The 22,686-nt window shown below is 48.2% G+C and overlaps 1 protein-coding gene, 1 long non-coding RNA gene and 1 pseudogene across 2 annotated transcripts; 2 read left to right on the forward strand and 1 right to left on the reverse strand.

Annotated features, from left to right (window-relative positions):
* The first annotated feature begins 236 nt into the window (after positions 1-236).
* On the forward strand, positions 237-20,651 carry bsk146 (brain specific kinase 146). Its single transcript, XM_086195095.1, has 5 exons — positions 237-505; positions 8,100-8,365; positions 8,455-8,657; positions 16,106-16,297; positions 16,377-20,651. Exons 2-5 carry the CDS (start codon positions 8,194-8,196, stop codon positions 17,124-17,126), a joined length of 1,317 nt encoding a protein of 438 aa, XP_086051221.1. The 5' UTR covers positions 237-505; positions 8,100-8,193; the 3' UTR covers positions 17,127-20,651.
* On the reverse strand, positions 1,429-3,355 carry LOC147239234 (uncharacterized). The gene is made up of 3 exons (XR_015111664.1): positions 3,330-3,355; positions 2,895-2,989; positions 1,429-1,473 (listed from the first exon to the last, which is right to left on the reverse strand). It is a non-coding gene; the product is annotated as an uncharacterized LOC147239234 (long non-coding RNA).
* On the forward strand, positions 11,634-15,500 carry LOC147239235 (exportin-1 pseudogene; annotated as a pseudogene).
* Positions 20,652-22,686: the final 2,035 nt, after the last annotated feature.

A 22,686-nucleotide genomic window follows, 5' to 3' on the forward strand; every position in this document is an offset into this window, starting at 1 on the left:
CCAGGTAACAAGGTTCTTAGAACATCTGGTGAACGTCAATATTCACTTTTCCCCCAGAAATTATAGTTTTGATCTATGAAAACACAGGGAACCTTTTGCCCCGTTCCTCTGGAATATATCCTACGGGCCTTGAAGGCAGCATAGTCTGTACGGAGACAGCGAGCAGCGGCGGCTCCCGGCGGAGCAGCGCTGTGATTGGCCAGAGCTCAGACGAGGGGGAGGGTCCCCCCACCCACCCCCCGTCCCCTCGCTGCTGGAGCTGCCGTCCTCTCCTGCTTCATCTCCTCTCCTCCATCCTAGAGGAAGGACACAGCGATGCGGAGACAATAGGACGCAGAGCCGGAGGAGGCTGCTGGATGCGGGGTGCTTCATTCACGGACACTCGGACTGACGTTTCTCCCGGCTCACCTGGCTTTAGTATGCGCCCTCATCCTCCCGTGTGTTCACCAGCTGCCCGGGCTCACGGGGCGGACGCCGCTGCCCCCGTATGATCACCTATTGAATGGTGAGTGTGAACAAACCTGTGGTGCTGCGAGGATCGGTGTTTTCTTGTGTCGCGTGATGAGGGGCCATTCTGTGCTGCAGCAGCATCATTTATCTCCCGCGAGCAGCAGTACCTTTGTTACAAATGTGTGTGCGTGTGCGTGTGCGTGTGCGTGTTTAGTATGGATCCTCTTTATTGATAACAGCACAAGATCTTGTACCCCCCACCCTCACCATGCACCCTGTATATGGGGGGTAGTCAGGTGTCTGCAGCTGCTACTGCATGTGTTTGTGTGTGTGTGTGTGTGTGTGTGTGTGTGTGTGTGTGTGTGTGTGTGTGTGTGTGTGTGTGTGACAGTGACTGTCCTCGGAGTCAGTGCAGTCTGAGGACAGTCACTGCAGGTGGGATTCAGTGTGACACATCGCCAACGCGGAGGATGTCTGGAGAAGAATAATAGACATAATGTTTACATCCTGATTGCCTGGCTTCACACACACACACACACACACACACACACACACACACACACACACACACACACACACAGGCGCGCGCGAAGATCTGCGATTTTGGTGCCTCTTTATTAAGAATAAACCAGTGTAGACACTATTATTGAATACAGGTGAATGAATTTTTATTTGCTTTGCCTTCATTCTGTACATTAGCTTTTATGTAGCGAGGGGTGGCCTGCGTGTGTGTTTGCACACACACGTATGTGTGTGTGTGTGTGTGTGTGTGTGTGTGTGTGTGTGTGTGTGTGTGTTAAACCCATAGGCACAGACCCATTTGAACCCACTGAGATTAAACTACGGTGCCTGGTGTCACGTTAAAGCCCAGACACTCCTCATGATGAGTCACAGATCACAATGTAGGTCACATAGACGATCTGCCACCGATGGGCGTCTTCCTGGCAGTGGTGTGGTGCTGTGGCCAGATGCCACGCTGGTCTGGGACCACTGGGATGGTCTGGTGCAGGTCAGGTCCGACCCCTGATGAGGAAGAATATTTTCTGTCATAATTTGGCAAAAATCTTTTGTGTTCGGCTTTCGTGCGCCACACGGCACCAAACTGCTCTTTGTGTCAGTTTTAATTCCAGATGTCCCGGCGTCGCGTGAACACAAACGTCAGCCAGGACCACAGGAACAGAAACAAGTGGACATTTTTGGCCTTGATGAAAAATGTCTTTTTAGCACCGAGTCTTTTCACTGCAGCCATTTTGACATCCAGGTGTAATTAATAACATTATGTTCCATTTAGGTGGGCCAGGCCCCTGGTGCTGCGCCTGCTGGCTCGCTGGAACTGAATGCAACCGGCCCCTGATGAGTGTGATCAATAACACCTGTGTTTGTCTGACCTGCTAGCTTAGCTTCCTGTGTTTGTCCGACCTGCTAGCTTAGCTTCATGCAGAAGCTGCTTCATGCTGAAAAGTAGACCCACCTGCCCCTCTTAGTCATGCTAATGGACACAATGTTCAGGCTGCAGGTTTAATCCCGTATCCCTGTGTTAGTGGTTGATCTCTTGATAAAAGCCAAATATTTGAATAAAAAAACGCATCAGAGTATTTTGACCCCTCTTTTTTCTCTTCCTGTTAAAACAATTTGATGACTCATCCTGCTCTCAGGGCCGTCTGTTAATTTTGTTGCTGAGAGCAACAAACATTAAACTGGCGGACTGGTTTCACTTTCAGAATTTCATCCATTTAGTCTGATCACATTTGGGAAGTCTGAAGAGCCGCGCAACTTAGTTGTTTATCCACATTCAAGTGGAGGGAGGGAGAACAGGAAGTAGCCGTTAGCTAGCTACGGTTTAGGCTGATAACAGTCAACAAATTCTTACACAGTGTTACACAACCCTCGCAAAATTACTTATGTCACTACCATGACATGATTCATTTGGTCTGATAACATTTGGAAAGTCTTAAGAGCTTCATGATCCCTCTAATTATCCACATTTGAGTTAGCGGAATGCTAACAGGAAGTAGTTTTGCTCCAATGTGTACGAGCTACAGTTTTGGCTGGAAAACAGTGGACGAACAGTGTTGAGAACCTCACAGCTCCTGAAAAACATTTGAAAGTCTGAAGAGCCACACAACAAATTAGCAGAGAGCTAATGTGACGTAGCTAACTCAGCCGCAGAAGTCTCTGGTGCTCATGCTCGCTTATGCAGGGGAGGTGGTCTTATACCTATTCAGCACTATTGGCTAATGTAGATGTCAGTCAATATCTGCAACAAATCCCTCCCTCCCTCCCTCCCTGACTTTTAGTTTCTACTGGATTGATATCTGGACACAAATAGTGCTCTTGCTTCAGTTTAAAGCTAACCAGGCCCTCTCTCGGCAGCATGGACCAACATCAGCAACTCTGCCGGACTGCACATTGTCGTTTCCTTTAAATGTTCTGTAAATAATCACCTGAAATGTAAGGCTGCTTTTGTTTTCATTAGCATAGCATGAGGTCCATCTACCCAGAGGGAAGGTCTTCCTCCATAAAGTCTGCCGTGTCGCATCTGCAGCAGCCCAGAAATGACAAAAACGACAATCTCAGCATGCAGGCTGAAAGGGAAATAAAGACGAAGGACATGAAGTCGTTTCCTTGCTTGATGAATGAATGTGTACTTGAAACTGTAGCGCTGCTAGTTAGCAAAATGTAGCACAAATACTCTGCATTAGCTAGGTATTTTTTTTGTTGTAGTTCGGATTGTTAAAAATTGGAATTTTTTTGCAGCGGCTATATTTTCAGTCAGAAACATTCAGTGTCTCGATCTTTCATAATAACGTGTTGTAGGTGAACATTTGAGCTCGGTTGCTGTGACGCAACGTGGCTCCAAATCACACAGGAAACCTCACCAAAGAGTTTTAAGGTCAGATGGTCGAAGGAGGACTGTGGAATTATTCCGTTGCCTTTAAACTCAACTGTGATGAAATGCATGAAGCTATCCAGAGAACCACCTTATCCTACCTGTAGCCTGCGCTCATTTTAACCTGAGAATAAAAAACAAACAGAACCTTATCCTAATTTTGTTCCAACCTCGTCGAAATCTTATTTAACTTAACCTTGTTCTTAATTTAACTTGATTCTAACTGTAACATCACCTTATCTTAACTCTTTACTGACCTAATCTTAAAGTAACTTTATCCTAACACGAAAATAATCCAGCCTTAACTTTGTTCTAAATTTATCAAAACCCTAACATAATCTAATCCGAACTCTAATCTTAACCCCCGCCGACCCTCATCCTAACGTGACTTCATCCTCATCTGGTGTTGATGGCATCCTGGACCTGTCCCAACCCACCCTTCCCCCAACATAGCCTTGTACTAAACCCTAACCCTCAACGATTTTAACATCACTTGCTTTTTGTGCTGAGACAGGAGGCGAGTCACACACAAACAGATTAGTAGGAATAGCTAATACACACACACACACACACACACACACACACACACACACTTGCTGGTACTTTGCTACTCAATGGCCCTTGTCATCGCGTGCTTCACTCCCTCATTATTTTCTCTCGAGCACCGCATGGTCACTCTCACAAACCCAGTCAAGAGTCATTGATTGTATGTGGGCTCTCTGGAGGGAAAAGGCGTCTCCTATGTGGGCAGAAATAACGGTGTGTTGTTTGTGTCACGGCGGAAACTGCAGCGTGTGTGTTTGGCGGTTGTGTGGCGGGAGAAATGAAAGGTCACTGAAATGGAAAAGAGGCTCCGGTTGGAGGTGGCGTCGCTGCGAATGTTGGCGGTTCGGAGCGGGGCGGGTGGACGTGGCTCCGATCAACACCTTGGCTCGCTGAATCTGCTCGCCTGGTCGGCACTGGCTGCGTAAGCAGTCTGGGGTTGAGTCAGCGCCGGGGGGCTGCTGTGTTCACACTGTTAAACCCGCTGGCTCTGGGTCACCGCCGCCGCTGCCATTCAGGGAGAGTAAGCAGCTCTTCAACCTGAGTTTTTATGTTGGGGTGGACTGTGTACTTTTACCCACTGTGTGTACCTGGACCTGTCAGTTACTCTGAAGGGAAATACACGTGGCAAAACCTGACAAAGATGACGAGGACACAAAGAGAGCACATATGACCTTAACACGACCTTCGGACATGAGGACTGAATATTCCCAAGCTCTGGAAGACACAAATATCACAAAGAATGTGGCATTTCATTTGTACTGCTTAAGTAAACTCAGTAAAAGATACCTCTTTAGTTCTACTTAAGTAGAATTTTGAATGGAGACTTTTACCAGAGTACTATTTTATCCAGGTATTTGTAATTTTACTGTGTGTCTTCCATCACTGGTTAGCAGACAGCTAAGCTAGTTAGCTAACAGTACAAACAAGGTAGTTTCCACTCCTTCTACTTGTAGTGAGCCAAATATAGCCAATATGCTGACCTGCAGCTAACCTGCTGTTTAGCACACTTCCTTTCACCTCATGATACAAACATGAATATCAACGGCCCGCCTGACGAACGCCATCAAGTGTCTTTCCTGAGGTCACTCATTAAAGTTGGAGAGAACGCGCTAGAACCAACTGTCAGTATGTAGCGTAAAGGGTTCTTTGTTCCATAAACAGTGCCAAAAGAACAGAAATGGATTCCAGGCTGGTCGGAGTTGCCATTTTAGGGTGAACCCCTCCATCTTTTGGGCTGGGGGGCATCATCACTGTCACAGTGTCCTCACGTGGCAGCAGCGCTCCGGGGGCTCGAGGGAAATCTGCTGCTTTTACACGGAAAACAACAGTAACACAAATGAGACGCGGTCATGCTGCTGGTGGTCGACATTCACTCCAGCATGGACCCAACTAGCTGGTCGCTAACCACTACATGGACACTTAGCTTGCCGTTCATCTCTACTTGCCCCACTCGTGTTTTACTCTTGATAATAAATGAGCATGTGTACTAACTTGTTTAATTGATTTACAGACGTGAAGTAGCAGCAAACACACATCCTCAAACTGCAGTACTTCACCTAACAAGTGTATTTGATGTTCAAGTACTCACTTATAGGAGTCTTGCGCTCACAAAGATGTTTTCTCTCCTAAATCACTTCCTTGTGACTCCAGAATGAAGAAAGCGCCAGCCACGTATATTAGCTTGAAGCTAATTGAGAGTGACGGCTAACAACCACCACAGCACCAATGCATCATCCGGTTTGATCTGCGTCCTCTGTATCCAGGCGGATGCTCAGTGAACACGGAGGACCTGAGGCCTGTTTCACACCAGCAGCACCGCCGCAATGTTCTATGGGTTCCTGTCACCCAGCAGCAGCCTTTAAACAGCTTCCACGAAGAGCCGGTTACACAATTCTGTCATTCCTGTGGTGCTGTGGTGTTCCGCTTGAAGCTGCTCCTCAGATGAACAGATTTATGTACATAGCACCAAATGTATGAAGCTGCTTCTGCTCAGAGAGCCTTAGCAAAGAGAAGCTCCACCCTCAGTGACTGGCTGGCATCTTTAAATGTAGCCTAGTTAAACATGTGTGACGTTGACAATGAAAAAGACATTACATGAACACATTTTCAACTTTGGGTTTGGCTGAGGTCCCCCTGGTGGAGGTGTGTGGGATTTCACTGAGGTAAACCTTCACATGAAGGGCACATTCACAGCAGCTCGTAGTAATAATGGTGTTCATGCGCCTCATTTTACAACAGGGGTCACTGAGAGGGTTGATTCCTGGTTAATTATGCTGACGTCACGCTCGTGCAGCACATAACGAAGCATTAACTAAGTGTCACTAATGCACCCTTATTTTACACAATGTTTGAGTGATGTTGAACTCACCTCACCACATTTGAAATCATGTGACTTAAAAACACGTGATGAGTCAATAACGATGCTAACGACGCCTGCCACGTCAACTATTATGTGGAAGGTGGCGGATAATTGTGATATCCAGGTACACTAATGATTGATAAGCAGGATGATGAGGTCAAATAAGGTAGTCAGGGTTGTTGTTTATGCCGAAAGTCCCTGCAGTACTAACACGCGCGCACACACACACACACACACACACACACACGCACACGCACACACGCACGCAGGGTGCAGCATGCATCCTGCAGTGCTCCAGTAAACACTTCTAATCCTGAACAGAAACAAATGGCCTTCTCTTTTTACAACTCCCTTCCCTCCTCAGGACGTGTGTTTATCGCCTGTGTCTGAGAGCTTTTATTTAAGCGAGGGAGAGAGAGTGAGTGAGAGAGAGAGAGAGAGAGAGAGAGAGAGTTGCATCCTCCCTGCATCATCATTTATCACCTGACTCATCCCTCTGTACCTGCTGGTGTCAACGCGTCTTCCTGTCCGCTTCACACACCACAGAGTACACTCCCACAGCGACCCAACACAGCGGCCTGTGGAGAGGGATGACAAGTACATCCACCACTGTTGTGTGTGTGTTTGTTGGTGTGTGACCTGTTGTATGATGCTCTGATATGAGAGGATAAATCAGTGAGTGGCAGAAGGGTTCCAATAAGCAAGGAGGATAAATACGCGAGTCGTTCAAATGTCAGTTCACAAACGGAGGGAGGCTGCCTGCCGGTGCTTCAGCTTATGTAATCTGTGTGTGTGTGTGTGTGTGTGTGTGTGCTTGCTCCAGCATCTCTTCCTCATGTGCATGGATGTATAGAATGAGTGTCAGGACTTGGCAGGTTGGCTACTGCTGGGGAGAAAAACATACAGCGATCACTGAGAATAATCACTGCAGCAGGGAATGGATTTGCTAGAAAGGAGTTTTATTGGCTGCTTGTGTGTGTGTGTGTGTGTGTGTGTGTGTGTGTGTGTGTGTGTGTCACAGCGCAGCTCTGGTAATCCCCCTCGGCGAGTAGCATTTGGAATTACAAGCCTTCTCTGCAGATAATTAGCATTTCCAGTGACGATCACACTGCAGAGCAGAGGCAGCTTGTTGTCCATTGCTGACCTTGAAAACCAACACAAATATCACTGATACACACACACACACACGGCCTTCTTTTGATGTCCTGTGATGAGTGTGTGTGTACACGGAAAGTCATCCTGGCCAGTGACCCAGACACATTTACAGTTGCCTTATTTGGGCAGTAAAGGACAAGGGAATGCCTCATTTTCAGCACGTCTGTTCCAAGTGTTCTCACCAACAATTTATTCACACTAAAACTCTCAAATCAGGTTATCAGTGGGAGCCAAAGCTGCTTGTTTCTCTAGGGGAACAGTGAGGTGTCTCACCCGCCCCTCCTCCTCCTCGTATCACAGCGTGGTGACACGTGTGAGTGATGAACGTTGGACCGTTTGTGACACGTGTCGACCCGGTAGTACAGTGTCTGCTTCAGTTTTTCCTCTCTGATCGCTCTATCTCTCTCTCCATGTGGGCAGCTGAATGTGAAGGCTACCACCACACCTTGGTGAGGATGTTGGTGTAGAGTCGCATGGGTAGGCGTCATTTCCGCTCCCTCGCAGTGGTTCAGCTCAGAACCGCTGAGAATGCAGGCGTGCTTGGTAGACAGAACCAAGGCTCGGACTCAGGACAGAACCAAGGAAGCTGCAGTAAGACTGCAGTGACCTGGAGCGAAGCAGGAACCCAGCTGATCATCTTGTTGCTGCTCTCTTATGGTCAAATAATTCATTCTACCTTTTGCCTCTTGTGTCCTTCAGGTACACCAGCTCCCAGCTGCTTTTGCTCTTGTCTCACCTGAGCATCCGTCCTCGAGTTCGTCCTCCCAGTCTGTCCCCTAACACTGTCACCAGCATGAGTTCCTCTCCGCTGACATCACGGGCTAACATGGACATCCTGGATGAGCTCCAGCTCATCGCAGCCCAGAACCTGGAGAGGCTGGAGGTCAACAAGTACTACGAAGTGATCCGGGAGCTTGGCAAGGGCACCTATGGCAAGGTGGACCTGGTCATCCACAAGATCAGAGGTGTGCGCACAAACACACAACACGCAGTCACATGATCAAAAATTAGCACCAAACTATCAATAAAGGTGGTTGTTTTTACCCCTCTGAAGGTACAAAAATGGCACTGAAGTTCCTGAAGAAGAAGACCACCAAGCTGAAGTCGTTTTTGCGGGAGTACAGCATCTCACTCTACCTGTCCCCCTGCCCTTTCATCATTAACATGTTCGGGATCGCCTTCGAGACGGACGAGTACTACGTGTTCGCACAGGAGTACGCTCTGGCAGGGGACCTCTTCGATATCATTCCTCCACAGGTGATTATTGATCATCATCAAACTGTGTCACTCAAAATCTGATCAGCTCTGGTATGATGGGTGGCTCTCACTTCAGATCAGCTGTTTTATTCTGGACAATAAATAATCTGAACCCCCCAGTCGTGCCATTAGCCCTGCATCAGACGCTGAGATGATAACACTGCACCGGCTCTTACCTGGATGGTCTCATCTTTCTTCAAAGAACCATTTGAAGCTGATCTAACCAAGCTAGCGCGCCGTACTCCCAGCCAGTTGCGGAGCATGTGACTAGAAAGTTGTGGTGTCTTCGTCTACCGTAAGAGACAAGGATTTGCTGACTCTAGCGTGAGGATACGAGGCGAGACTAGTAGTAGCCAGGCCCGTCGCAACAAGGCAAGCAAACCAGGCAAGTGCTTGGGGCCCCGAGCTGTCAGGGGCCCCCAGACAATGACTGATTAGGAACTAAATGCAATGACAAACTGTCTGCCCCACTCTGCAACTGTAGTGAAAGGAAAATGCAGCAACACACTCCCCTCGGAGGCCCCGCCCCCTCCCCTACTTGTTGCGGCTTCTCCCTGAAATTCTGCCAGCCAACCAAGTTCGCGACGCCTGAGGTAGTAGCTGACCTCCCAAGATTGGCTGACCTGGACCAGAGCTCCCTCTCACTGAGAGATAGCTACTTACCGTAACTGCACGAGTCAAGGTGCAGCTGTGTTTCCTTCACACTACAGGAACGTCGCCTCTAGAGGAATGAAGTGGCTTCACCAAAACCACCTTCTACAAGTTACTAGTATTTCAAGTAGGGCCGGCTTCACAAAGGTCCTCTGGGGTGTGGCCATGGAGAGTTTTGAGGCCTGCTAGTGAGCTGTCAGTTGATTCGTCAGCAGCCAGATACACTCTGCATGTTTGATGTCATCCGTCACTTCTGTCACCAGTCCTCCTGGTGGGTAGAAGGGAATCTGACTATCAAATATCACCTGTTGATTTATCTATTAATCCATTCATTGAGTTTATTGAGTGAAAGCTGGGGTGGCACGGGGGAGCAGTGGTCGCACGCCACCACGTCTGCCGCATCGTTTTAAATTAGCATTATTTTTAAATTGTATTGATGATTTATGGACAAGGGTGGCCCGGTGGAGCAGTGGTCCTCACTGTGGCCCCCCAGCAAGAAGTTTTGTGGGTGGAGCCCCGGCTGGAGCATGGGATCTTTCTGTGTGGAGTCTCCATGTTCTCCCTGTTCCTGCTGGGTTCTCTCTGGTACTCCAGCTTCCTCCACAGTCCAAAGACATCAAGAGGGACCAGGTTAATCCAGACTCTAAATTGACCGTAGGCGTGGCTGGGAGAGCCAATGGTTGTCTGTCTCTATGTGTTGGCCCTGCCATGGACTGGTGACCTGTCCAGGGGGAAGGCTGCTGGGATAGGCTCCACCCCCACCACCCTCAACAGGAGAAGAGGGAGAACATGGATGGAGGGAGGGAGGGATGGATGATGGATGGATGGAGTTAAGGCAAAGCACATCAATCATCATATCAGCAGTGCTGAGCTCGCGCAGTTGCTACATTTCATCCATAGTCCAACGGCAGGTACCACACAAAACAGCTGTATTGGATATCTCAGAGGAGAAACCAGGGGACATCCCACGACACACCTTGCAGACAGAAAACTGCAGATGGACAGATGACATTAAACATGACATGACTACCCTCCAACCAAATGTTAAATGTGTAGTAACCCTAAAACCTCCAGTGATGAGCTTCTGAGCAGCAGGCTGAGCTTCTCCACCAAAGCCTCAGTTACTTCTGCGGCTCACACCTTCAGCTCTCCACCATCAGCAACATGCCTCCCGCTGCTCTGGATGAGGCTTCACGTTCTCTCTTCAGCTGTCAAACACTCTGTGGCTTGAAATGAAGATTTCATCTGATCACGTTTGGCTGTCCTCCCCCTGAGTCCTGGGGACACTGTTGCTCATGTTAGCTGCGTTTCAATTCACGACAGCGTTCCACTCTTAATGACGCCGCTGTTTCTACTAGTGTGCCCTCTGAGATGTGTATCAGTGGGACACTCGCGCACACACACACAAACACACTGCTGTCTGCGATGTGTGTTGGGACTGACCCATGTTCAATCCAGACCCTGCCAGACAGAAGAAACTTTATTCCTACATGACATCTCCATTAAACGCGACCGTGGCTGATCGGACGTTTGGTCCAGATCTAGATTTTTGAGAGGAGGTGGAGGTGGAGTACAACAGCCCGGTAAAACTTCTAGTTTAAAAAACAAAACAAAACAGCCACGCCCACTTCGCCAACCAGAAACAACCGCAGAAACAGATGCCGACGTCTTGCTACACCCCTAGTAGGGTGGATAAAGCCACCCAGTCCTCCTGCTGTTGCCCGGTTAGTGAGTGTGCTAAGATGAATGTCTTTACTGATGTGTTTGAACCCCTGAATTCAAGGTGATAGACTTTCTCCAACTTTTTACTTTATTCGTAAGAGATTTACCACTTCAAATTTAAAAAAAACAACAAAACAAAACTAAGTTAAAAGCGTGCCTGGGTGGCATAAAATTGGATAATTTATCATTCGCTGTTGATTCAAATTCACTGTGAGGGTCTGAATCTGACCTTAATATGTCAAATATACTTAATTGTTATGTCATCAGAGCAGAAGGACAAGTGAGAAATACACAAGCATTAAGGTTTGGATCATTTGGTTTTGTTAGTGTGAATAAATAATTTTTTTCTGGATTACTTTTTGTCACGAGTGCCTGCAGGAGGTTTAGAACTGTCGGCACGTAAAGATCTTGATTATACTGAAGGTACTCTGATGCATGTGACTCGACCCCAACCAACGATGCTTCAAGACTCTAGACTTGTAGACTCCATTCAGAATGCAGCCATACGGTGCTACATTGTCAGAGATCAAAGTAAGGACTTGTAAGATCAAAGTCAGAATTCACATGAAATTCAGAACAATCTGACACTGTGATCTCAGTCACCTTACACTGTGATCTCAGTCATCTCACACTGTGATCTCAGTCATCTTGAAGTGACACATCACAGTCACCTGTCATGTCAGCAGGATATAATGGAGCACGCGGGGTTCACTAGTTACGCCGTCTCAACAACAACTGTTCCACACATCAACACAGTTTGGTGCTAACTGCTAACTGCTAGACCCTCAAAAGCAGCACAATGGCAACACTGGAGCAGCACCCCTTCACAAAGCTGCTGGACTTCAGTCAGCACTTTGACATCAACCTGCTGGACAACGTCATCGATGCCATGTACCATCACACCGGAGTCCTGCAACAAGTAGCCCAGGAAGTGTTAACAAACCTGGTGGACCACCCACATGCCTGGACCCAGGTCAACGTCATCCTGGAGCGCTCAAAGTACTTGGAGACCAAGTACTATGCACTCCAGATTCTGGAGAAGTTCATCACCAGCCGCTGGAAGAGTCTGGACAGGAACCAGTGTGAGATCATCAAGAAGTTTATTGCGTGCTTGGTCATTAAGACGTCCTGCGATCCAGCTAGGATGAAGAGAGAGGGGGTGTTCCTCTCCAAGCTCAACCTCATCCTGGTGCAGGTGCTGAAGCAGGAGTGGCCCAAACACTGGCCCACCTTCATCACTGACATTGTGGGTGCAAGTCAGACCAGCGAAAGTCTATGTCAGAACAACATGACAATCCTCAAGCTACTGAGCGAGGAGGTGTTTGACTTCTCTGCTGGTCAGATGACCCAAGAGAAGGCCAAGCACCTGAAGGACAGTCTGAGTGCTGAGTTCCCTCAGATACTCCAGCTGTGCCTGTTTGTCCTCAGCAACACACAGAATGCCCCCCTGGTGTGCTCAACGCTGGAGACCCTCCTCCGTCTCCTTTCCTGGAACCTGGGCCGTCAGCACGCGATACTGCACGCCATCTTTCACTCCAACCTCATCAGCAACCTGGTTGAGTTCATCAATGTTGCCATGTTACGTAACGTGGCACTGAAATGTTTGACAGAGATTGCTGGAGTGAGCGCCTCTAAGTATGAGGAGCAGTTTATCCTCCTTTTTAAGCTCACGGTGGACCAGCTTAAGAAGATTCTGCCCCTGAACACCAACATTCAAGTGGCCTACGCCAAAGCCAAGGATGATGAGCAGAGTTTCATCCATAATCTCTGCCTCTTTCTCAGCGCCTTCCTGAAACGACACGGTCAGCTGCTGGAGAAGAGGCCAAACCTGGGCGAGATGTTCAGGGAGGCCCACAGCTACATGCTGCTTCTGTCAGCGGTGGAGGAGACAGAGATCTTCAAGATCTGTCTGGACTACTGGAGCCATCTTGTAGCTCTGGAGTTATACAAAGAAAACCGTTTCTCCAACTCCAGCGCTCTGAAGCGGCCATGCAGACAGGAGCGTAAGAAGCTCTACCAGGATGTCCTCTCACAGGTACGCGTGCTGATGGTGAGCTGCATGGCCAAACCAGAAGATGTGCTGGTGGTGGAAAATGACCACGGTCAGGTGGTTAGGGAGCAAATGCACGGAACGGATGCCACCACCATCTACAAGACCATGAGGGACACGCTGGTGAATCTGGCCCAACTCGACAGTGCAGACACTGCACAGGTCATGATTCACCGACTCGTCAACCAGGTGAACGGTGCCGAGTGGTCTCAGAGAAACCTTAATGTTCTCTGCTGGGCCATCGGCTCCATCAGCGGGGTCATGAAGAAAGATGACGAGACCAGGGTCCTGCACACAGTCGTCAGTGGCCTCCTGAACTTGTATGAGCAGAAGAGCGGGAAGGACCAGCTCAACGTCGCCTCCAATGTCATGTACATTGTGGGCCAGTACGTCAAGTTCATGAAGGACCACTGGAACTTCCTTAAGGCTGTCATCATTAAACTGGTGGAGTTCATGCATCTGACCCACGATGGGGTGCAGGACATGGCCTGTGACACATTTTTCAAAATAGCAAAGGAGTGTCCAGGCCATTTTGTTCGTGTCCAGGTGGGCGAGGAGGCCCCCTTCATCAATGAGATCCTCAACACCATCAGCACCGTCATCTGTCACCTGCAGCCACAGCAAGTCTACACATTTTTTGAGGCTGTTGGATTTCTGATCAGGGCTCAGAAGGACCAGGACGTACAGGTGCGTCTGATGGAGCGGTACCTGGTCCTGCCAAACCAGGCCTGGGACAGGATCATCCTGCAGGCCACCAAGAACACAAACATCCTGACGGAGGAGGAGACGCTGCGTCAGCTGAGCAGCATCCTCAGGATCAACATCAGTGCCTGCAGAGCTGTCGGGCATCCGTTTGTGGTCCAGCTGGGACGGATGTACCTCAACATGCTCAACATGTACAAGGGCCTGAGTCAAACCGTCTCCTCGGCTTTCCAGAACCATGGGGAGATGGTGGCCAAGCACCCTCTGATCCGCAGTATGATCACGGTAAAGAGGGACATTCTGCAGCTCATCTCAGGCTGGGTCAGCTGCTCTCAGGACCCTCACATGGCAGCAGAGAACATTATGCCCTCCCTTCTGGACGCAGTACTGCTGGACTACAAGCAGAACGTCCCAGCTGCTAGAGAGCCTGAGGTCCTCAGAACCATGGAGGTCATTGTGAACAAGCTGGGAGTCCACATGACCAACAACATCAACAGGATCTTTGACGCCGTCTTCTACTGCACATTGGACATGATTGGCAAGAACTTTGAGGAGTTCCCGGAACACCGGGTCCATGTGTTCAGCCTCCTCCACGCAGCAGTGTCCCAGTGTTTCCCGGCTTTCCTGTACTTCAGCCCTGAACACTTCAAGCAGGTCCTGCACGCCATCATCTGGGCCTTCAGGCATACAGAGAGGACCATTGAAGACAGAGGTCTGCAAATCCTCTACACTCTCCTCCAGAAAGTGGCAGCAGAGGAAGTAGTTAGCCACATTTTCTATCAGAGCTACTTTTTCGAGGTCCTGCAGCACATCCTCGCTGTGGTCACGGACACATCGCACACCGCAGGTCTGACGATGCACGCCACCATCCTGGCCTACATGCTGGCCCAGGTAGAGAGGGGGAAGGTGAACGTGACCCTGAGTGCCACCATCCCAGCCAACAACCTGGTGCATGTCCAGGTTTACATCGCCAGCCTGCTGAAGACGGTCTTCCCGCATCTCCTAGACGTCCAGCTGCAAGTGTTTGTGACAGGATTGTTCAGTCTGAACCAGAACATTCCTGCCTTGGAGGAGCACCTGAGAGACTTCCTGGTGCAAATCAAGGAGATTACCGGTGAGGATACGTCAGACCTGTTCCTGCAGGAGAGGGAGGCAGCTCTGCTTCAGGCCCAGCAGAAGAAACGCAACCTCTAGAAGTCTGGGCATACTTCACCCTCCAGGAGCTGCTGGAGGAGATGTGAGGCCAGCAGGGAGCCAGCGCGTCGAGCTCGGACCATCACCTGCTATTCCTCCTGACTGGCCGCCAGGGAGCCACATCCAGAAAAGTGCTGTTCTCAAAAATTGTTTTAAATTTATTGTTGTCCATAAAAAAACACTTTGATGATTCTAACCATTGGTTGTTCAGACTCTGAACCATTGTATTTTATACTTGGTGTTATTGTGATTGTTTAAACTGTTATTCTGACCCTGTCTTTGCTCAGTCTCATAAGAATCGTGTGAAGGATTTTAATCTCAATGTAACTAGCTTTCTTTGGTTTGAAGTTTTGTTTTTGAAGCACAGAAGACAAAAATAAAGACGGAACTACAAACAAAAGTACATCATTGCATCTGCAGCATCCCTGGCATGAATAATTCAGAGCTTTGTCATCAGAGCACCTGTCCTTGATGACATCACTGACCTTTTTTTTTTTTACTCATCAAACCTTCAAAACAGGCCCCTGAAGCAAAACCAAAGCAAAAACTCTCAACTCTGCATTCCCACTCTTAGATGGATTTATTTTCATTCTCAAATAGATTATTCACCCTTTTTGTCACACACGTCTACATCTATGTAGACAATCAGGAGCAGCGAATGGTCGCCAAGGCAGGAGGGCGTTCAGCTTAAGACAAACAACAGCGGGATGAGATGGTTGTGTGAGTGGCGTGCCGAGCTGCTGCTGGGATGACACGTGCCGCAGCGCCTCTGCTGGAAACCAAAGCATTGATTAGAACGGGTGTAATGAGCTCAGGTGACCGCAGCGCAGCAGTCATGTGACAGAGACTTCCACAAACAGATTTCTGTTTTTAAGTGGGACTCAAAGAGCTTCAGCCAGCCATGACAGAGCCGCAGGCGGCTGGAGAGCCTCAGGTGGAGGTGATGGAGTCACGGGGTGCCCTGGTGTTCCTTAATGCTCCAGCTGCTGGCTGCAGAGCTGACATCACCACCCTGATGACGCCACTGAAAACTGCCTTCTGTTCCTACTGTACTCCTATACTACTTCTGTTCCTACTGTACTCCTATACTACTTCTGTTCCTACTGTACTCCTATCCTGTACTCCACAGATTGGTCTTCCTGAGGCGGTGGCAAAGCGCTGCGTGCACCAGGTGGCCATTGCTCTGGACTACCTGCACTGTAAGAAGCTGGTCCACAGGGACATCAAGCCTGAAAACATCCTCATCTTTGACCGGGAGTGCCGCAAGGTCAAGCTGTCCGACTTTGGCATGACTCGCCGCGCTGGCTCGCCCGTCAAACGAGTATGTAGCATTACTGCATGTTACTCTTTACTCTCTCTTCTTCCAGTCATGATGGTAACCTTTGAGTTTCCCCCTCCAGGTCAGTGGCACCATCCCCTACACCGCTCCAGAGCTCTGCGACGTGTCACGCCACGAGGGGTTCTGTGTAGACTACAGCACTGACGTCTGGGCCTTTGGCGTGCTGCTCTTCTGCATGCTGACCGGTAACTTCCCCTGGGAGAAGGCGCTGGCCTCGGACTCCTTTTACCAGGAGTTCATCCGCTGGCAGAAGAGGAGGACGAACACGGTGCCTTCCCAGTGGAGGCGCTTCACCGAGCAGGCGCTACGCATGTTCCGCCGGCTGCTCTCCGTGGAGCAGGACCGTCGCTGCTCTGTCAAAGAAGTGTTCGGTTACTTCAGCCACTCTTGGATGCTGGACGGGGAGAACAACAACAACGGCAACAGTGGAGGCGCAAGTAATGGAGAAAGGGTCGGCGGAGGAGGAGGGGGAGGCGGAGGCGGTGGAGGGGGTGTGCGAGGAGAGGTGGAAGACACCATCTCGTCATCTTCTTCGGGGGAGGAGGACGAGGAACTGCTAGTGGAGCGGATGAAGCAGCAGACTCTCTCCCCTCTGTCACCCCTCTCGGCCATGTCTCCGGCGGTCGTTGAGAGAGGGAGCGGTAGCGGAGCCAAGGGCGGGATGATGGAACTGGGCGGGGGCCACCATTTCGTGTCTGTCTCCACCAACAGCTCAGTGTCATCCACCAACAGCTATGAACGAATGCCGCGAGAGAACAGTTCACCAGGTGGCCGCATGCTCGTGGCTACACCCATCGAGATCTGCGTCTGAGCGTCACGTCAACATTTGTACGTCAGTAACGTCACCGGTACACTCTTTTATACGGCTCATAGATGTGCATGCATGGAAAAAGAAACACTGAGTACAAACATGAACCCTGTGTTACATCTTGGAAAGGAAGAGCACACAATGGAAGACTGGTGAGGGAAGTCTTCGAAGAACGCAAACATTCCTCTCACCACGACCGCGGGACGAGCCCCTGAATGCAGCGTCGGCCACCACCCCAGACGAGGAATACAACCTTGCTTCCATTTGAGATCCTCACAGAAAAATCATCTGAAAAGAAGACCAAAATATATTTCCTAAAGCAATACTTCCAGCAAAAAATACAAAAAATAAAAGGCAAATCGAGACAGTGTGCGTACGCCGTGTGACCTCTTCAGGACTCGATCGGGTGTCATTTGAGACACAGCCGACGGACCACGGGAAGCTCGACTAGTCGGTACTTTTGAAGTTCAAAGGTGTTGAAATATGAGAACTAGCAAGCGTTGGTTTTAAATGTTTCATGTGTAACAAAAAAAACAAAACAAAAAAAAAGTGAAAGTGCGAGTATGTTTGTGTGTGTAGGAATCCAAAAGATTTATTTTAGGACTTTTATTTATTTGAATCTAAAAAGACTACACTCTATTTTTTCATTTCTTTTTGTAAAGTAACTTTCTTGGTTGTAGTTTCGCTTACTTTACATAGTTATGACGGTGTTCTGCTGTGGTACTTGTTGGTACGGATGGATGTATCCGGGAATACTCTCCCCCCGTAGGCTGCAAACCAGCGTCCTGGAGCCGGAAGGGTTACGATGTCTCCGTTCCTCTCGTTAAACATATCTACTTCTTTCACTTCCGTTTGTAGAGCTTCTGTTTTCCTTCGATCCTTCAGCTAAAATATCGTCTGAACAGAGAAAGAAAAACCGACAATTCAAAATCACCGGTGATGGAAGAGTCACCTTTGACATAATGCATGATGAGTAGCTCAAACTAAAATCTGAAACGGCTTTCCCAAGAAAAACATGAAGAAAAAAAAAAAGTTGTGACGTGATTATTTTCGGTTTCATAATTAGTTTATTTTTTTGCCTTCGCACAATTTCTTGCATCATGTCCTGGAGTGAATATTACTGTGATGATCTCTGGAGACATTCTAGGGCTAAAAATCAGAACAATAATTAGTTCTTCTTCAGTGTGTTGTATTTGTATTGCTATTAATGTTGTGTGTTGTACTCATCCCACTACCTGACAAAAAAAAAGCAAAAAAAAAAGCAAAGCATGTCTACATAGAGCTTTGAAAATCAGTGGTAGGGAATCAAATGATGTATTTTTAGAAGTTTTTTGCTTCTAAATAGCCACTTTTAGTGTTTTGGTTTTTTTTTAAAACAAGTAACAGCAAAAAAAGTTATCCATTCTTTCCTTTGAGTGTCATCGATATTACCGAAATAATTTGGAGGAGAAAAAAAAAAATCCCTGGATCGAGCATTGGGATGAGCCTCTTGTGTGTTGCTTCCCAACATAAATCTGCATGGAAGTGTTTGTGCTCAAGCTCTGTCGTGAAAACCTGCTCAGTGTTTCTCTCGTCACAAACTCTCGTAGCTGCACACGTTCACCCCAGCTGCTCGCGCGCCAGCCGGCGACATCTTGTGACAATCTGACCTCATCGGCAGCCTTGGGACTCAGAACAAAGGACGGTCCTGACACTGACACTGTAGCCGCGCTGTTCCATCAGCTGCTCGCTCTCCATCAGCGGCGCCGGCTCGGCAACGTCCACTGTGCTCCGGCGCTTTAGACGGCCTCACACGGGCGTATGGGGAGGATCAACCAGGCTTGTAGGTTACCTCATCACACTGCAGCGTTCACGCCACTCCTCTTCCTCAGCACTCCTCCCATGAAGTACCACAAGTCCATCGACCAGCCGTCACAGTCCAGGGATGGGAGTGGAATCAATGCCACCGGTTTGGATCCACTGGGATGTTGAGCCAGACGATCTTTACCACCGCGCCTGCTGTTGATGCTGACATCACAAGACCTGCGTGGGTCTGGACGTGGCTCCATCTTAGCGGTCCGGCCGCTGTCATTAACGCCTGACAAATCAAACGAAAAATCATTTCAGAATCAAATTAATTCACCTCCTGTTGGCGCCACAGTGGCGACGTTGCTGGGGAACTCCCGAGCACAGACAGACTTTATGGCGTTGTTTGCGTGCAAGACTCCGTTTGTCCTGCCGGTTTGAAAACACACAAAAATACATGCCGAGAGATGAAGTAGAACAAAGTCATTCAGGATTCCTAATCATCACTACTGTTATTATGGTTATTTCATCATTTGAAGTGACATCTTTGGCACCATGTGAAATAAGCAAAAAAAAAAAGAGAGAGAGACTGACACAGCAACAGAATGCGCTTTGGCACCAGGGAGTTTGACCCCCCATTAAAACAGAAAAACTGTTTTTTTGTCATTGACATTAGAAGAAAACAATCCATGACATGATTTGCCGATGAGACGATGTCCGATCCATGTGCTGCCCCACCCTGCAGGAATCCGTCCATCTCTCCTCACAGGGAACTTTAGATTCCGTCAGGTTGTTCCAGGTTGGGAATCACGGGGCGCCATGATCAATGAACCCTCCCAGTGTCTCTTATACACATCGTTGTGTTTCTGTTGCGTGTCCATCTGTACTGCACACGTGTCACTCTCAGCTCAGACAGACAGGAGTGTAGAAGCCAGAAAGAGGAAACTTCAGCGCTGCTGCCATTTTGGCCTGAATTCATCAATGGAGGCAGCACATAATCACGTCTACCGGGCGTCTGACAAGGCGACCAAGAATAAATGTGGATTCAAACTGGCGTTCTTGTTAAGTTACTGCATATTTCTCAAGTCCAAAAGTGGCCAAATGTCAATGTAAGTTCTTTGTGCTGGAGCAACTTTCACAATCAACTCACCAATAAAACATTGTTTTGTTTCATGCTTTCCCCCTCCCCCCACTGGAGTTGTTCGATAAACTAGCCTGACATGGCGTTTTCATGCCTCAGACGATCTTTACCCTGCTAGCTCCTTTAGAATAAATCATAATATCAACCTCCACCTATCAAGTCTTTTTGGTCACTCACTTCTTTGTCTTTTATTTAAAAAAAAAAAGACCAGCAGCACTTAAAGCCTACTGTTCTCAAGGCCTGTGGTTAACTGTATGGCTAATTCAATATCTGCCAGCTAACGTGCTAGCTAGCAACTGGGCTAATCATTTAAAATAACCAGCCAGGTGGGTGAGCGCAGACATCAAGAACGTTACAACTGCTAATCAGTGCAAAGATAAATTGAACAAGTACTCGCCACGATTACTGGAGCACATATTTCTGGAATGTTCTGCTTTTAACATCGAAAAAGTGCTAGCAGGTTGCTAGCAGTGACAATGTAGCTAACAACTGACAGCATTTCCCCATCACTCAAACTATAGTTTAATTCTAACGGTGACAATAAAAATTCACACACACCCCACAGAGCTGTCATGAAAGGCCAAAGTAACTCGTGGAATAAAACATTTTTTTCTACCAGGGTGCAAACATGTTACTTCTGTGTGAGGTTTAGCATCGCAACATGGAGGTTTGTGGGGTCGACTTGGTTTTGGAGGCGAGGAACTGCAGTATCTTTTTAACGCACACGTTCCAAATGCAGAGTCTGGCTCTTGGTTTGGACATGAATGTCTCAGTTACTTCTTAATGAAAAAATTAAAAAAAAAATTCCAAACAAGCTCTTGGTTGAAACGACCCTAACTGGACTTGACGTCAGCGATCGGGGAGGCCCGCACGGCGTCCCCGAAACTGCAAAACTGAAACAAGTTGGAAATGAATGACTTCAAATCACCAATCCACACATTTTGAATACACGAGTGTGTGAATTTTGTTTGTCTGTGGACCCATGAGAACCCACTGTCGACCCTTCGGCTGAGTGGCGTTAGGAGCAGCTTGGTACACCGAGGGGCGCGGGTTCAGACGAGGCTTCAATATTTCTTTTTTTAAAGGAAATAATATTTAAAGTAGTCAAAGCTAACTATACGTGGCTGGCTCTTCCTGCATTCTGGAGTCACGACAAGACACGACGCAGCTATTTTTGAGTACTTGGAAGACCAAATACACTCTTTGGGTGAAGTAACATTTTTACACAAAATCTGTGTGTGCAGTATTTACTCAGGTCTGATATATTCTTATGTTTTTGCTTGCTTTACATTTTTTTTTAGCATTGAAAACCCTCTAAAGGTTTCCTGCAGTGAGCCACACGTGCGAAACCAAACTACCAAACCAAAATACTGCTCTCAGTAGTCATTGTACTATATAATGTAGTTATTCAAGAGTAGCAAACTTATGAGGGAAGAAGTGAAGTGAAAGATGGATATTTTGGTGTTTAGCGTTTGAGGCTTTCGTTTCAGGTCCGACGCGTCTGAGGAGGCCCGCGCCTGCAGCAAAGATGAGTCAACTCGAGATGAAGTGTTTCGTGTTTTCACCACGAGCCGTTTAACCTTTTCTTCCTCCCAATAATCTGAGTCAGTCACGTTACCGTCCCACCTCATCCAGAGCGGACACACACGTTGTCGTGCAGTTGCCGCGCCGCCCTGTCTTGCGTCGTCTTTCGAAGCATCACGAGTTTGAGTGAGTAGAACCACTGGAATTCTTTCATGTGGATGCGTCCCTGTCAATACGCGCGTCCTCCTGCACACTGAGATGTAGTCAATAACATGGCCGTCCTTGCTGGACTGATCTTGCTTTTACGTCTCTGCCTTTTATTTCCCAGGACTCCGCTGCCATTATTAACAGAGCAGGGGATGATGGTGTGTTTGTGCGTCCAGAAGCTTCTATATTATCAGCTCCGGCTCTGCTGCTCCATCCCAGGATAGAAGGCCTTCACTCATCTGATGTGGCGTATTCACAGCAGCACAATAAAAACAAGATTTTATTACATCCCACTTTGAAAAAGTGAACTGTGCAATAATTGAACTGTGGAATAGTTTAATGATTTAAGTTATCATGAAATGTTAGGGCTTCTTTCCAATTCTTTGCTCTTAAAGAATCCATCCATACATCCATCCATTGTCTTCTGCTTGTTCCTGTTAAGGGTCGCGGGGGTGGAGCCTGTCCCAGCGGCTCCGGGCGAGAGGCGGGGTTCACCCTGGACAGGTCACCAGTCCATCACAGGACCAACATACAGAGACGAACAACCATTCACACTCACAGTCACACCTACGGTCAATTTAGAGTATCAATCAGCCTCGTCCCCTCTTGATGTCTTTGGACTGTGGGAGGAAGCCGGAGTACCAGAGAGAACCCACACAGGAACAGGGAGAACATGGAGACTCCACACAGAAAGATCCTGTGCCCGAGCTGGGACTCGAACGAGGGACCTTCTTGCTGTGAGGCCACAGTGCTGACCACTGCACCACCGTGCAGCCTCTTTAAAAATATATTTGTAAAATCATCTCTTATTTTAAGACAGAATTTTAAAAATTCGTCTCACCAAGCCACGCCCCCTCCCTGTCTTGTTAGCTATCAAATTTAGCAAGCTAGCCCCTGCTAGCTGGA

The sequence above is a fragment of the Aulostomus chinensis genome, chromosome 23, assembly GCF_037954235.1.
Source record: "Aulostomus chinensis isolate RoL2024-O1b breed Wild chromosome 23, RoL_Achi_v1.0, whole genome shotgun sequence".
In the NCBI taxonomy this organism is placed as follows: Eukaryota; Metazoa; Chordata; class Actinopteri; order Syngnathiformes; family Aulostomidae; genus Aulostomus; species Aulostomus chinensis.

Coding starts and splice junctions, on each gene's coding strand:
- bsk146 (XM_086195095.1), top strand. CDS start 8,194: ATGAGTTCCTCTCCGCTGACATCACGGGCTAACATGGACATCCTGGAT. Junction 8,366..8,454: donor GGTCATCCACAAGATCAGAG/GTGTGCGCACAA, acceptor ACCCCTCTGAAG/GTACAAAAATGGCACTGAAG. Junction 8,658..16,105: donor TCGATATCATTCCTCCACAG/GTGATTATTGAT, acceptor TGTACTCCACAG/ATTGGTCTTCCTGAGGCGGT.